The 16800-nt window shown below is 36.8% G+C and overlaps 1 protein-coding gene across 4 annotated transcripts in view; it reads left to right on the forward strand.

Moving 5' to 3' along the window:
- UGGT2 (UDP-glucose glycoprotein glucosyltransferase 2) overlaps nt 1–16800 on the forward strand; it is a 184460-nt gene that overhangs the window by 63931 nt on the left and 103729 nt on the right. For all 4 annotated transcript variants that reach the window (XM_046664577.1, XM_046664578.1, XM_046664579.1 and 1 more), the window contains 4 exons: nt 3919–4069; nt 12544–12663; nt 13811–13896; nt 14443–14578. In XM_046664577.1, the coding sequence (XP_046520533.1) occupies nt 3919–4069; nt 12544–12663; nt 13811–13896; nt 14443–14578 (493 nt within the window). The remainder of the gene's footprint in view (nt 1–3918; nt 4070–12543; nt 12664–13810; nt 13897–14442; nt 14579–16800) is intronic.

Genomic DNA, 16800 nt, shown 5'->3' on the forward strand with positions numbered 1-16800 from the left:
GTTTTGACTGTGCAAAACAACTCTATTATTTTGGTAGAATACTCTCTTGCATCTTAGAATGTCAAAACTGGGGGAGACCATGGAGGCATTTGTTCAGATGAGAAGACTGGAGTTCCTGAATCTGAGACCTATACTCACCCCATTGTTTAAAACTGTCTTTGATTGAATAGTAGGTTTATCCTTTAGGGGGAAATGCCTTGAGATTGGGCTCAGCAGCTAGGGAGATCTAACCTCCAGGAAGGAACTGAAAGGAACGTGAGATGTTTCCCTAGAGGAAAGAAATCAACAGGAAGGATTCAAAGTACTTGTATCTGTCAGAAAGGAAATTTGAAATTCTAGACGGCAGGGTGCTATCTATTTCCTTAGGTCAAAAAAAACCTTCAAAACTGCTGTAGGGCAGAATTAGAAAGTCTTTTATTTATCATGGCCATTGGCCCATAAATTAAAGGCATGGGCAAAGCAGAAGAGAAATCAAATTGAATTTATTTTAAAGAGAGGCATAAAACTACTTTAAAAATTAATATTTAGAATGTAAGATAAATTTAGTAAACATGATACTTTAGTTCAGATATTCAGTTTTAATTTGATTGAATATACTTTTATTGAACTTAAATTAATTGTTTATCTTATTACAAATTTGGAAATATATAGAAAAATACAGGAAAGATTGAGAAGTAGAGTAGTTCAATTGGGGCTTTTCTCTTTATTTAGTTGAATCCCTGGACCTAGTATTGGGAAAATGATGACCTAAGATATATATATAGGATGAGTACTACACACACAAAGGGTAAAGTGGTTGTAAGCTCCTGGCCTGTAAACTTCAGAGAGACAAAAATTATATCTATACTCAGAAAAAGTGAAAACAGGTTTAAAAGAGAGAGTGAAGTGGCGTGTAGATTTTGGAAAGTTTTCTGTGGCAGTATATGGGGAAATTTTCATAGCAGAAACCTTTTGACGGGTAATCTAGAAGACTGTAGGTTATTTGAGAAATACAACCCCGTTGGCTCCTCCACCTGGTAATTAGTGATCTGTAGGATGGGTGATACATTTTTGTTCCTCATTGATGTGATTGCTAGTTGCAGCTACTATAATTCCCTCAGAGGAGGAAAAGAAAATATGTGAGGATATTTATATCTTCTGACATTTTTAGCACAAGATAAACAAAAAGGATATCAGAAAAAGATTAGAACATGTAGAATAAAGTCAGTGTGAAGAGATTGATGAATGGAAGAAAATGACTCAGGAGAGGAGAGGAAGGAAAATGTCCCATTACTGAAGTTATACGCTGGACCTCCGAGACTTCCTGGGCGACTGGTACTTCAGAATTGTCCATTTGGAGAAATAAAGGGAGTGGGTAAATGTTTTGCACTTCCTTTCTACCTCCTGTCTCTCGTTGGATTTTTGGGTTGTGGAGAGCTGATACTATGCCCTGTGGTTTAGCCTTTCTTCCTCTGATCCTGAAAGTAGTGAGAGGAGCCACAGCCTCCCTGGGTCAGGTCAGCATTGGTGCAGTGGAGGCTGTGCCGGGGCTACCTCTCACCCTCAGGGAGGCTAGGACAGTGGGAGGTGTGGCAGTGACCAGGGAGGAAGACAGGTAGGACTGAGTAAATTGAAGTCTTCCATAAATGGTGTCTTGTATATCTCCTTTAGAGGCACTGACATCTTTGTCTCTAAGCACTCACCTTAGCCACAGACTTGACCAGACAGAAACTGGTACAAATTGAATGTTACTCCTTTTGATAGCCAACCTATTCCTACTCAAGCAGTGTCACTACAGTGTGACTACCAGGGAGAAAGAAGTAACAAAGGTGTCTTGATATCCCCACCAGTGTGGTTTTTTCTGTATCTTAATAAAGTTATTTGGCTCAGAGTTCTTTTGAGCTCTTGATAAATATGTATTTGTAATGTAAGCAACATTAAAACTCAATATTAACAAATCAGTTTTAAAATTCAATTCAGTAAATATCTGAGTGCCTACTATGCTATAGAAACACCTAGCTTTTGGGGGTATAGTGGTGAACCAGACAGAAATAACTGAAATCTACAGTCTAGTGGGATAATTGATATTAAATAAATAAATAGAGTGTGGTAAGGTTTATAAAAAATAAAGTGCTAGCAAATAATAGGATTCTAGGGGCCACCCGGTGGCATAGTGGTCAAGTTCATGCACTCTGCTGTAGTGGCCCAGGGTTCGTGGGTCCAGATCCCAGGCATGGACCTGGCACTGCTCATCAAGCCACATTGTGGCTGCATCCCTCATAAAGTAGAGGAAGATTGGCACAGATGTTAGCTCAGCAACAATCTTCCTCACACACACAAAATTAATAATAATAATAGGATTTGAAATCTCATTCCCTTTCCAGTGTACTGTGTAACCCCACCTAGTTTTTCTGTTGGTGGTTTTCCTTAGAAACTAGGTTGAGACAATAAAGATGATAGTTACAAAAGCTTTGAAGAATATTAAAATTCTGTCACACAAAAAAGTGATCAGTAAGCATCATAAAATTTTTTAAATGGAGAGAACATTGGCAAAGCAATCCAAAATTCTTAGTTTACAACTGAGAAAAATTAGACTAAAGAGGTTAAGAACTTCAGGAAGTCACATGTGAAGTAGTGTTATAGCCTAGACTAAATCTTATTATTAGATTGATAATTTGTCATATTTAAATTAGTGTTTATCACACTCATCTCCTAGTAAATCTGTCAGGGGTTGGGTGCTAAAAGGTTTGCTTTGTAAAGCAGCGGTCAGAACTGTCTAGGATACAGATGTGCAGAGCTGAAGTCACACAGACCAGCTTGAAACACTTATAAAACAGCTTTCTTAAGAGTTTAGATATTACATCTCTACTTTTTAGATGTAGATCTCTATAGCCCTCCCTGAGAAATGTATTCTGAAGTGCATATTTTACTTTATTCTGATTTTATTCATTTCTGAAAGGCAAAGTAATTTTCATGACCCAATTTTTTAATGAAGCACTTAAGTTAAATATTATAAATGTGAATTTTAACACTTTGTTTCAAAAAGTAATAAAGTTTCTCCCTGCCTAGTAAACTTTTACCTTTTCAGACATGAGCACACTTTACTGCGGTCCGTAAAGCCTTATCTTTCCAGATGCAGGAAAGCACTGCAGTCCTGTAGCGTTGCTATCCCAGCCCTGCCACTCCACTAGCCGAGGGACCTGCACAGGAGGCTTCACCGTCTGAGCCTCAGGTGCAGCATTTGCGACTCCCTGAGATGGTGGTGAGACTCAGAGGAGCTCTGTTTGAAAAGTGCTTGACATCATCTGGCACACAGTACAAGCTTGATAACCAGTAGTTTAAAGAATCAAATTGCCCAAACTTTTTGTCAATAGTATTATTTATTGATTTTATTGTTATTTTTAGCAGTAATACTTTCTATTATGTTTAAGAGCTATCAAATTATTATATATGTAAGTAGAAATTTTAATATGTATTCTAAACAGATGTGAACTTTGATGCTTTAATGGGGCTTCCTCTGTATTAAAATTTTATATTTTAGGTCATGTTTGATCTTTTTTTTGTAGAAGATTTATCAAAAGAGTGACCTAATATATTTTTCCCTTCGTATTTGGCTTCCCCCGGGGTGAGCACATCCTCACTTCTTTGGCAAGGAATATAATAAATATACCTTGTTGTTTTATCTCTTAAATAATAATATTTTGTTACCACTAAAAAAAAACAAAACAAAAAACCTCAACAAAAGTTCACCCAAGATAACTAATTAGAAGAAATTCTTGTCTTATTTGTTAATGAGTTTAATTTAATAATCTGTTTTCCTGCTGTTAATGAAAATACCAGTGAAACTTGTTTCTAATGCTTTGAGAAAGCTATAAAGTTTAAAGGATTTTTTTTAATTTTGGCAAATTGAAATAAAATATTTCTTTTCTTTAAACAAAGTCTTTTGGATATGCTGAAACTGGAAGGAAAAATGATGAATGGACTTCGCAATCTTGGGATCAATGGAGAAGATATGAGCAAATTTTTAAAATTAAATTCACCCGTTTGGGATTCTACGTATGCATTAGATATTCGGCATTCTGCTGTAATGGTAAGTGCTCGTGTCATTCCTTGTTTAAAACCTTTAGTAGCTGCAAGACTTCACAGAAAACCAAATATTGGCAGGCTTTAGAATAAATTTATGTGTTTTGGAAAAGGTTGTAGGAGAATCAGGGAGAAGAAGGGAAAGTGTAGACTCACCCCGTCTCGCGCGTGGATGCTTCCCCCTCCTTGCGTTCTCTGTGTCCCTACAAGAACGCCTGCTTGCTCTCGTTCAGTACCCTTCCAGCTTGAAAGGCAAAAACAAAGCAAACGAGAACAACGAAAGAATCACATGAACAACAACAACAAAACACAAAATAGTTTAAATCTGAGGAACATAAGAATACCACCTTAATATGATGAAAATTCTGCCTACACCACTTGCTGCGGCCTCCTAAGATTCTGGTCGGTGTATTACAGCCTGAGTGAATTTTCCAAAATCTGATCACATCGCTCTTCCTTGCTTAAAGCACAAAAACAGTCCTTAGTATGCCCTATGAGGCTGTAAATGGCCTATTCCCTCCTTTCATTTCTTAGACTATGAAATATTATTTTCACGATATCCTTTATCTCATGCTTGGAAAGCAATTTTTCCTCTCTCTGTCCAGTCAACTCCTACTCTTTTTTCAGACATCAGTTTCAAATAGCACTTGCTGAGAGAAGCTTTTCTTAGCTATTCAGATTAGATGATTTTTTCATATGCAGTCATACCTCAGAGATATTGCAGGTTCAGTTCCAGACCACCATAAAAAAGTGAATATCACAATAAATAGAGCCACATGACTTTTTTGATTTCCTAATGCATATAAAAGTTATGTTTACACCATAGTCTATTAAGTATTCATGGCATCATGTCTAAAAACAATGTGCACACTTTAATTTAAAAATACTGGGGCTGGCCCCATGGCCGAGTGGTTAAGTTCGCACGCTCCGCTGCAGGCGGCCCAGTGTTTCGTTGGTTCGAATCCTGGGCGCGGACATGGCACTGCTCATCAAACCACGCTGAGGCAGCGTCCCACATGCCACAACTAGAAGGACCCACAGCGAAGAATGTACAACTATGTACCGGGGGGCTTTGGGGAGAAAAAGGAAAAAATAAAATCTTAAAAATACTTTATTGCTAAAAAATGCTAGCCATCATCTGAGCCTTCAGCAAGTCATAATCTGTTTGTTGGTGGAGGATCTTACCTCAGTGTTGATGGCAGCTGGCTGATCAGGGTGGTTGTTGCTGAAGATTAGGGCGGCTATGGCGATTTCTTAAGATAAGACAACAATGAAGTTTGCATCAGTTGACTCTTCCTTTCACAAGCAATTTCTCGGTAGCATTTAATGCTGTTTGCTATTTGATAGCATTTTACCCACAGTAGAACTTCTTTCAGAATTGGAGTCAGCCCTCTCAAACCCTGCCGCTGCTTTATCAACTAAGTTTATGTGATATTCTAAACCTTTTGTTGTCATTTCAACAATCTTCACAGCATTCTTCACCAGGAGTAGATTCCATATCAGCAAACCACTTTTTTTTGCTCGTCCATAAAAAGCAACTCCTCATCCGTTAAAGTTTTATCCTGAGATTGCAGCAGTTCAGTCACATCTTCAGGCTCCACTTCTAATTCTAGTTCTCTTGCCATTTCCACCACATCCACCCTTACTTCCTCCACTTAAGTCTTGAGCCCTCAAAGTCATCCATGAGGATTGGAATCAACTTCTTCCAAACTCCTGTTACTGTAGATATTTTGACCTCTTCCCAAGAATCACAAATGTTCTTAATGGCATCTAGAATGGTGAATCCTTTTCAGAAAGTTTTCAAATGACTGCCCAGACGCATCAGAGGAATCACTATCTATGTCAGCTATAACCTTACAAAATGTGTTTCTTAACTAATAAGACTTGAAAGTCAAAATTACTCCTTGATCCCTGGGCTGCAGAATGGATGTTGTATTCGCAGGCATGAAAACAGCATTAATGTCATCTGTCTTCATCAGAATTCTTGGGTGACCTGGTGCATTGTCAATAAGCTGTAATATTTTGAAAGGAATCTTTTTTTCTGAGCAGTAGTTCTCAGCAGTTGTCTCAAAATATTCAGTAAACCATGTTGTAAACAGATGTGCTGTCATCTAGGATTTGTTGTTCCATTTATAGAGCACAGGTAAGAGTATATATTACCAATTCTTAAGGGTTCTAGGATTTTTGGAATGATAAATGAGCATTGGCTTCAACTTAAAGTCACCAACTACATTAGCTCCTAAGGAGAGAGTCAGCCTGTCTTTTGAAGGTTTGAAGCTAGGCATTGACTTCTCCTCTATAGCTGTGAAAGTCCTAGGTGGCATCTTCTCCCATTGTAAGGCTGTTTCATCTACACTGAAAGTCTGTTGTTTAGTGTAGACACCTGCATTAATCATCTTAGCTAGATCTTCTGGATGACTTGCTGCATCTTTTACATCAGCACTTGCTGCTTTACCTTCCTTCCTTACTAAGGACATGTATTCCTCACTAAAATTCATCATTTCTAGCTTTTGATTTAAAGTGAAAGGTGTGTGACTCTTCATTTCACCTGAACACTTAGAGGCCATCATAGGGCTGTTAATTGGCCTAATTTCTATATTGTTGTTTCTCAGGGAATAGGGAGGCACGAGGAGAGGGAGAGGGGGAATGGTTGGTCAGTGGAGCAGTCAGAACATACATGTTTGTCAGTTGAGGTCACCGTCTTAGATGGACACTGTTCATGGCGCCCCAAGACAATTACAATGGTAGCATCAAAGACCAGTGATCACAGATCACCATAACAAATATAATAATAATGAAAAAGTTTGAAATATTGCAAGAATTACTAGAATATGACACAGAGACATGAAGTGGGCAAATGCTGTTGGAAAAATGGCACCAATACACTTGGTCAACATAGGGTTGCCACAAACCTTTAATTTGTAAAAAATGCAATATCTGCAAAGCACAGTCAAGCAAAACACTATAAAGTGAGATATGCCTGTACACATTGTGTCAAGGCGTCCCCAAGATCACCCTCAGGTTCAGTGATTTGCTAAAAGGATTCAAAAGGCCTAGAAGTTGTTATACTCGTGGTTATGTTTTATTAAAGCAAAAAAATACTAGCAGTATCAGCGGAGGGAGAAAGGACATGAGGTGAAGTCCAGAGGAAACCAGATGCAAGCTTCCAAGAATTTGCACCTAGTGGAGTTGTGCAGAGCATTCTTTGTTTGTCGTGTGACAGTACATGCAAAGTGCTACCTACTAGGGAAGCTTATTTGAACCCAGGAGTTTAGGGGTTTGGAAAGGAGTCTGTCGTATAGACATATAATGGCTATGTGACTGATCTCAGTCACTAGAGCTCCAGACCCTCAGGGGATGCAGGTGTTCATCATGAATCATGGTTTCTATAAATGCTCTCTACACACTGCTGCAGCATGCAGCAAGGCCCTAAGCTTGCAAAAAGCCCTTATCAGTCAGAACATTCTGCGAGCTCAATTCCCAGGAGCCAACCTAGAGAACCTCTGTCGCGAAAACAGACCATTCTTGGGAATGTGCAAGTTGTGAGCAACCCAGGCCTGCTGGGTTAACCCTTTCGTACACACACACGCACACACGTGTGTGTATACATACTTATTATATGTGATAGAACACCAAGCCATCCATATGCTTAGCACAGTTATAATTTTACATTTATCCTGTGATTCCCTGATGTCTTTGTTTCTTACCAGACTATATAAAACTTCTTTAAGGTAGGAATTCTATCCAGTTTTTTCTCTCACCATTATATCCCTGGTTTTAATAGGAAGTCAGTAAATATAAATATTCCCTGAATGAATAAGTAAATGTTTATCTCAGAGCAACATAAAACATAATTTTTAACAGTCAAACTGTGAGAGCGTTCCAACATAATCTATATATGTCCATATCACCGTTATGATTTAACATTATTATAAAAAGTGTAACTATTAAGAGAAAATAAAAGTATTGCATGACATAAAAATTATCTAACTAGAACTCTCCAAGGAAAGCCATTATGAGAGACTATAATTAATAAGAGACTATAAAATAAGTTTGAAATGACAGTAAACAGATCAAAAGCTTTTTTTCCAGAAACCATTTGGAAGACATAATGATTTATTCATAATAGCATAAAAGTTTAAATACCTTGATAATATCTTAGTAACTACTATGTAGTAAAATTATCTTAATGACTAATAATAAAAACTGCAACTTAAGTGAGGAGATATAAAAGAAGGATAAAAGGACATGTGGAAAGAGAGTGTTAATTGGCATAGCCTTTTAAAAAATTATGGCTGTGGTACCCTTACAGTGCTCATATACTTTGATCTAGTAATTTCACTGGAAACTACCATAAAGAAATAGTAGGGAAGGGGGAACAATCTTTATACCCAAAGATATCATCATCACTGCATATTTTTAAAACAAAGTAGAAACGAGTTAGGTGTATAACAGAGAAATGTTGTAAATTGTATATCCACACAATCGAGTATTATTCAGACATTAAAATTATGTTTATAAATATCTTTTAATAATCAGTAACAATGGCTGTATTCTCATGTTAAGTAAAAAATATAGACTTACACGATAGCATCATGTGAAAAGATGGACAGAGGATCAGAAGGAAATAGATCAAAATGTTAAGTTATTAATGGATGATATGGTTTAATGAGTAGTTGGGGCTTTTTTCCTTCCTGCTTTTGTGTGAATTCCAAATTTTTAACAATGGATATGTATTATTATATGATCAGGAAAAAAGTTTTAAGGGGAAAAAAACAGAACCTCTCTAAATGCCTTGCTGATTGTTTCGTATAAAAATTTAAGGGATTCCCTCTGACGTATCTCAGTTATTGCAGTTACTTTTGTCCTACCTAACAGCCTCTCCACTTATGAATTTAGTCCCCCACCTAAAAATCTTGGAACGATAGCAGCACCAAAGAAATGCCATATTCACTGATTATCAAAGACCTCAGACTCAGGAAAAATCACACGAGTTATTAGCTGCCATCATTATTTTCTAGAACACTAAGTGATTTGGTATAAACGTTTATTATAACTGTGTTTTACTGCTCTTTAGATTATATTCTCTCATTGGCTAGATTTTACTTTTACTTGGATATCTTTGAGTGTAATAACAGAGTCTTTTCTAAAAATGTTTTACCAGAAAAAGGAATGACCACATTGGTAATCATAATACTTTGTGCCTTTTATTTTAAGTATTTATGCTTTTTAGCATTTATAGAAGAGTGCTGGGAATGTGAGTCACACTGAGAAAATGAAGGAAGTAATTTTCAAGGTTATTCTGTGCATAAGAAATAGATCTCTAAAGAAACTTTGCAGCTCCATTTACAAAATAACATTCTGGTCTTCTAAGATTGGCAGTAGAGGACAGTCACTCATGGGATGGATCAGCCCTGATGCTGTCCTCATTGCCCTTACCCTCCGCAGAGTCCCGCTTCCCTGGGCTGAAGTCTCCTGCTGTAGTACTGCTCTGAATTCTCCTCCTCTCTTGCCCAACTCTTGTACACTTTCAGGAGGCATTCTTTTCCAAGGAACTTCTATCTGAGTGTGTCACAAAGTAATTTTCTATTGAATTAAAATATATATAACATAAGATATACTCTTTTAGCCTTTTAAGTGTGTAATTCAGTGTCATTAAGTACATTCACAAGGCTGTACAACCATCACCATTATCCATTTCCAGAACTTTTTATTATTCCTAACAGTAGGTATAAAGGCCACAGTTAAGACTAACAGAACTAGTGAGGTAGATGTTTGGAATATCAATGCCAGTTCTCCATGCAACTTTGTGAGGCCACTTTTCCAGCTATTGTTGATGCTTCTGTAGATTTACTTGAAACTAAAGAAATGGACAGTTCGATCGCTATGGGCCTATTCAGTGTGATTTCCAGTGTTGTTTCAATAGTTCTCCAAATGGATCAGGATGTCACCTCAATTAATTTCCCCAACACCCATGCTGTAAGTTAGACCGCTGCTGTAGTTTTCCAACTTTGGTATTTCTGATAGGAGTCACGTAGGGCACTAGGTTTAAATGGAGATTCCCAGGGCCTGTTCTGAGCTTCTGGTTTAGTAGGTCTGAAGTGGGGCCAAGGAATCTGCATTTTAAATAAACACCTCCAGCTGTTTTGATCCACATCAAAAGTGACTCTACTTCCGATCATTAATCAGATTCAGAGGGACTGATACATAAAGCCTAAGGCCAGTTTCTCACTTAAAATAAGAAACATAACTGACCGCCACGGAGATCGGATAGTCACATCCTCTGCTTCGTGCCTTCTCCTCCTCTGGCCAGGATCCCCACAGAAGAAAATTTAACAGATCTAGACACTGTTGACTGAGTCTGCAAAGATTACCAGTTCACAGGGGATTCCTAGCATATTGTGAGGATCTTTAGAACTGTTGCCATTACCTTCACATCTTGTCAAGAATTACCTCAGAAGCCTAAACAAGATACACTACTCCTGACTTTTCCAGGGAGACCAAAGTTCTCCCTTCTAATTCTGTACTACCCAGGCAAATTAGAGTGGAAATAAGCCAATCCCAGGTCACCATCACGCTTGCGAACCACGAATGTAGAAGTTGTAGCTGTCCACTGTTATCCCTTCTCGGATGTCTTAAGTATGTCTAGAGCTGAGTTAACTCCCTCTCCGCTTTCGATCCTCTCTGCTTGGAAAAGTCTACTTCTCTTAGAGCCTAATTCTTCAGGGTTGATATGGTGTTCCTTTCTGAAAGCCGTGAGTTATCCTAGATTCCTCCCTCTTACTCATCCCTCTTTGTTTGTGTCTCTTAACTCTGTCTTCTCTCTAAAGCCACTGCCTCTGACTTAATTAAGCACTCCAAAAACTCATGTCTAGCTTACTGCAAAAACTCCTCATTTCTTCAAGCATTGCCTTGTCCCATTCTTTCTCTCCTTTAGTACTTTCAGCCTCATTCATGTTAGACCTTTGCCTGTCACTCATCTCTCTTACACTTGTTTCAACTTTGCATAATCTTTTTCTCTGTGCACTTTAGTTGATATATGTACTATTGATCTGTCATTCAGTTTACTCATCCCTGTCTCTTCCATGTGCAGCGTGCAATTAAACCCGCCTGCTAAGTTCTTACAATTCTTAATTACAGACACTGTTTTTAAATTCTAGAATATCCCTTTCTTTTTTAATAGATTTTAGTTCTCTGTTAAAATTTTCCATCTTGCCATGTATTTTTGTTCTTTTTAAAGAATACATTAATTGTCGTTATTTTAAAGTTTTTGCTTAAGTCCCTTTCTGTTATGTTTTTTTCTCTTGCATTTCATGTGGTTCTTTTCTTTTTGCATGACAGTTTTTGATAAGAGCCGAAAATTGCTGAGCAGAGTTGTGAGTTTGGTCTGGCAGTCCAGGTAGAGATGCTCACTTGATTCTCTTGTGGTTTGATTTTGTTTTAGGCTTTGTGCAAGCTTTTCTCTTTTTTGTTGTACTCCTAAGGTCTGGCCCTACTGGGTCTCAGATGAAAGCGCAGTGTTTTGCAAAGTCCTTTCGCCTTCAACTCCGGCCTCTGTGTCCTCAGTACCATGCTGTGGCTGTGGCTTCAACCTCCCGGGTTCTATTTCCTCCTGGAATTTTTGAGGGGGGTCTTGCCAAGTGTATGTTGAGTTAGTAGACAGCAAATGAGAGGAATTTATGTGGAGATGCTTTGGTTTCTTCCCTGCAGTTTCCTCCTCTCCTGGTTTGCCCCTGCCTCAAATCCCACCAGTTTGGCAACCCTAATTTTGACTTCTCTCTTTCCAGCCCAATATGACTGTTACTTTCTATTTGAATTGTGTTCCTCCAGGCTGCAATTTGGAAAATGCCCCCAGGGACAGTGTTGAGGTGAATGTGGAGCTTGTCTCTTACACCTCCTGCTTTCAAGGATTGTAAGTCCTCAATCCTTGATTCTTGGTTGACACCTGCCTCCATGCCTCTGAACAATGGTTTATATGTCCTTTCCAGCTTTTATCATTGTTTCAGGTGGGAGGGTTAGTCTAATATAAGCTCTTCCATCATGATTAGAATTAAATGTCCAAGGTGTCAGTTTTATAATTTAATTATTATACGACATTTTATTCTCCTTATGTCCAAGCCTTTCAGTTTGAGAGGGGCAGTCGAGGACCTCATCACCTTCTGTACTGCTGATAATTGAGATAAATACGTGTCTCTTTTAAATGGTTTTTGGAGAGTAATTTTTATAGAATTTTATTTTTTAATATGAAAAACATGAGTAAAAGGAGTCAGTTGTTTTGGGGGGAAAGGCTCAATGTAAAAGACCATGGTAATATAAAATTGTACATAGTAATGTTCCTTAATTTAAAGAATATATTTAATCAGAAATATAGAAAATCCTCTGTATATTTTTACTTGTCATTTGATAGCGTGAAATCTGGCTCTGAAATGATTTAAGTAGTATCTTAATATAGCTTTTACAGATTTCTGGATTCTTTTCTAGTGGATTAATGACCTAGAAAATGATCATTTGTATGTTATGTGGCCTGCAAGTTGCCAGGAGCTTCTGAAGCCAATATTCCCTGGAAGTATACCTTCCATAAGGCGTAATTTTCATAATTTGGTGAGTTTTCTATTTTGACATTTTGTATACATCTTTTATAAAGATATCAGTGTTCTTTTTGGATTACCCTGCTCTTAGTAAATAGGCATCTGAGTAATGAGGAAGGAAATATTTGCCTGATGCAACAAGCTTGAGGCGATGTGGCTGCCTAGGTATCAAAAGCTTGCAGTGTCACATCATCTGCCTCTTACTATTTAGCCCTCCTGTACTTTTATAATACCAATATTAAGTTGATGGGTTGCTTTTACATTTTCTGAAAGCAATTTATGATCAGACTTTTCTTCTGTATTATAAAGAACTGATTAAAGTTTAGTACATTTCAGAGAAAACTACATAAATACTACTGTCTCATATGTACATATGTTTATTATTACAATATTAAACAACCTTCTAGAACTTTGAAATATGGGGAAAACACCTAGGGCTTTGGTATTTTTTTACATAGGAAGTGAATTTCTTCTTTCCTACAGCAACCTAGAGTGAGCAGTTATATTAATGCTATTTTTTGTTGGTCAAAATTTAATTTTTATTTCTTTTAAAAAAAAAATTTATCACAGAGGGACCAGCCCAGTAGTGCAGTGGTTAAGTTTGCATGTTCCACTTCAGTGGCCCGGGGGCGCCACTTCGGATCCCGGGTGCGGACATGGCACTGCTTGGCAAGCTATGCTGTGTCAGGTCTCCCACATATAAAGTGGAGGAAGATGGGCACAGATGTTAGCTCAGGGCCAGTCTTCCTCAGCAAAAAGAGGAGGATTGGCAGCAGATGTTAGCTCAGAGCTAATCTTCCTCAAAAACAAAAAAAAATGTATCACAGAAAATCCAGTGAACATTTATGATAAGGCATTTCACTTCTTGTAAGAAACATTTCCTTTGTGTTGTGCTTCAAAAAGAAGATGAGTAATCTCTCTTTAAATTCCATGTATTATTATATTTGAATGTGCAGCTTTTAGAAATCCTTGATAAAGTATGAAATTATTTCTTGTATACATTCCTCAAAATTCTTTAGAATTACTAGAAATTTCTAAAAAAAAGATTGTACCTTGAATTTCATACTCTTGGCTATAGAGCTTAGACTAAACTTGAATTTCATGAAAATTGTAAAGTGTTGAGACAAAATAGTGATTGTAGACTATCTACTTTCTTTTAGGTTCTGTTTATTGATCCTGCTCAAGAATATACCTTGGATTTCATAAAACTTGCTGAACTTTTCTATTATCATAAAGTTCCTCTTAGGTAATTGTCAATTTATAACATTAAATTGTCAACTGAAGGAAATCAGTGATGTTCATGTTGTGTTACACAGAATATTACTGTGAAATTCAAAGCATTGGTTATCTCTAGTGCCTGACACAACATAGCTGTGTGTTTACAATGTCATATGCTTTTATAGTAGACTCTGTTAATCAAAGCTGCTTGGTAATCTTGCTTACCCTCTTATCTTCCTGGGAGAGTGATCTGATTACTTTGGGTACTTAAAGATGGATCCGTTTCCCTGTGGTGGTGTTAAAAGTACACTTTCCCTCTTCTTTTCCCCGGAAAAACAGATTGTTTGATAATATCACCAACGGAGAGAGTTTGACATTTTGGAGGAATCCAATAGATATGAGGATTTTGGTGAATAGACATTACAAATCAAACCTTTTCAAATAATGATATTCCCCTTTCACCCATCTACTAACATATTCCGTCCATCTAGATGTTATAGTCTAATAATGTTTAAAAGTTGTGGTTTATTGTGGTTCAAGAGGTAGTTGTGACTTATTCATTTTATTTTCCCAGAATTGGTTTTGTATTCATTGTTAATACGGATGATGAAGTTGATGGAACAAATGATGCTGGAGTTGCTCTTTGGCGGGCTTTCAACTATATCGCAGAAGAACATGATGTGTCACAAGCATTTGTTTCCGTACTAAAAGTGAGTTTATGTGTTAGGTATAATTTCTGTAGAATGTACAGTGGGTTTTTTTTTTTTGCATCACTGTAATTATTATTATTTATTTTAACATTTAAAAGTTTATAAATACGACTGTGGGAATTAATACAGATGATGAATTTGATCCTTGCAAATCCCAACTGAGGTACATAATATTGTCCCCACTTTACAAATTAGGCAACTGAGACTCTGCCAAAATATATGAGTTTGCTCAGGTTTACCCAGCCAATAAAGAAATTTAAATTGTGTATGTAAGTTTAAAGGCAAACATATTAACATAAAATGATTAATCAGGGAAGAATTCTTGCACTAGGTCTTGAGCAAAACGAACAGAAAAGATTATTGCAAAATTAAATATTCTAAATGACAAAGTATGCAGACACTTGCTAGAGAATTTCAAAAGAGGAAGAGATCACTTCATGACGGCAAATTGGTGTGGAAATGGTAAGATTGAGACTGAGTTTGACCAAGAGGTTGTGTAAGAAAAGTCAGAAATTGATAAGAACCTGATTAAGGAAGAACAAGAAATAGGAAGATTATTTCATAATTCAGGTTTGGAAATTCTCTCATGGCCCATCATGGAAATATAAATGTATTAAAGAATTATATTGTTATTATTAAGAAAGTCAGGTTATAGCTTAAAAAAATAGCCTCTGTTCATTTTTATACTCAGTCTTTAGCTTGTCAACTATTATTATAAGAAGGAATGATTCTTCTTCAAACTGAGAATGAAATTTCCAAAGCAGTGTAAATTTCCTCCCCTGTTTCTGTAACTCCCAGGAGAAACAGTAAATGCCTCACTGTCCTGGGGTATAGAAACTACCTACCCTTCTGTGACTTGGGCAGTGGAATATGTGTCAGTATTGTATCTCAGTCTGTTAGTTTTACTAACTGATTGGTGTAAGAGTTTATAAGGGACTTAGTCAAATTGACATATCTTTTTATCATTATTATTATTAATGTCCCACTACCTTTTTGCAAAAGGATCAATATGATGTCCAAAACTAAGAAACTTGAAGACTTGCCAAAGTTATCTTTACCTAAGTTATCTTAGTTATCTCTAGTGAGTCTCTAGTCTGTAAGCATTTGGTATCAGACACTAATTTGCATGTGATGGCGTATTTTGTCAATCACTTGCCTACTGAATTATCTATTGTGATGTTCAGCACAATACTATAATCTCTTGGAAAACCAAATTATACTGGAAACCATAGGATTCAATACAAAGCAGCATAAAAGTAAGTATTGAATATGTGCCACAGCCTATAAGTGGTACTAAACAACTAGAGGAAGAAAGTGAAGGAAAAATAACTGAGGAAGGAATGTTTAGAGAAAGATAGTAGAATCCACTGGGGTATGGAGTGTGAGAATATTTGTGGTTATTCAAACCATATATGCTTAGGGACTCCCAAATTTTTGTGTCTCACAGGAAAGTAAAACATTATTGAGCTAACATCCCTTAGATGACTTAGCTTCACTAATTTAAAATAATTTGAGTAAAATCTAGTCTTTTAATAAAATACATGAATTGTAAAATCTCTTTAATACTGTTTCATTACTTTCAATGAGCAAATTATTTTATCTAAATAATGTGAAAATACAGTATCAGGAGAGAGGAGGAATATAATAGAAGACCAAAGTCATACGAAAAGTATATAAAAATTATTGAAATGTGGTAGATAGTTATTGTAGAGTAAGTACAGTATTTATAGTAAAACAGTCTGACTTTGTATCTCAGTTCTACTGCACAGTGGCTGTACGAACTTACAAGTAATTTAATTTTTTCTCCCTACCTTACAAGATTAAGACTCAAAAAAATGTATGTTACATACTTAATGAATATTTGATGAATGCATGTTTTAGAATGTAAAAGCACTGTAAGACTAACTTTTGGCCATGATGGAGTAACTGACACCAGATTAGCCTTACCACAGCAGCACTTATAAAACTGGACAAAGTACATGAAATAAGTCTGTTTTCAGATGTTCAGCGAGAGGTAACACAATATGATCCTTGCAAACGAATATATTTTTGAATATATAAAGATACTCACAGAGAAAGACTGAGAGAACTCCTTGCTGCTTCAGAAGAAATACTGAAGGAAGTCCTTTAGGCTGAAAGGAAGTGACATCAGGTGGTAACTCAAATCCACGGGAGGAAATGAAGTGGAAACAGTAAATGAAATGTAAACATATGGGTAGATA

This window comes from Equus quagga, chromosome 6 (genome assembly GCF_021613505.1).
Source record: "Equus quagga isolate Etosha38 chromosome 6, UCLA_HA_Equagga_1.0, whole genome shotgun sequence".
In the NCBI taxonomy this organism is placed as follows: domain Eukaryota; kingdom Metazoa; phylum Chordata; class Mammalia; order Perissodactyla; family Equidae; genus Equus; species Equus quagga.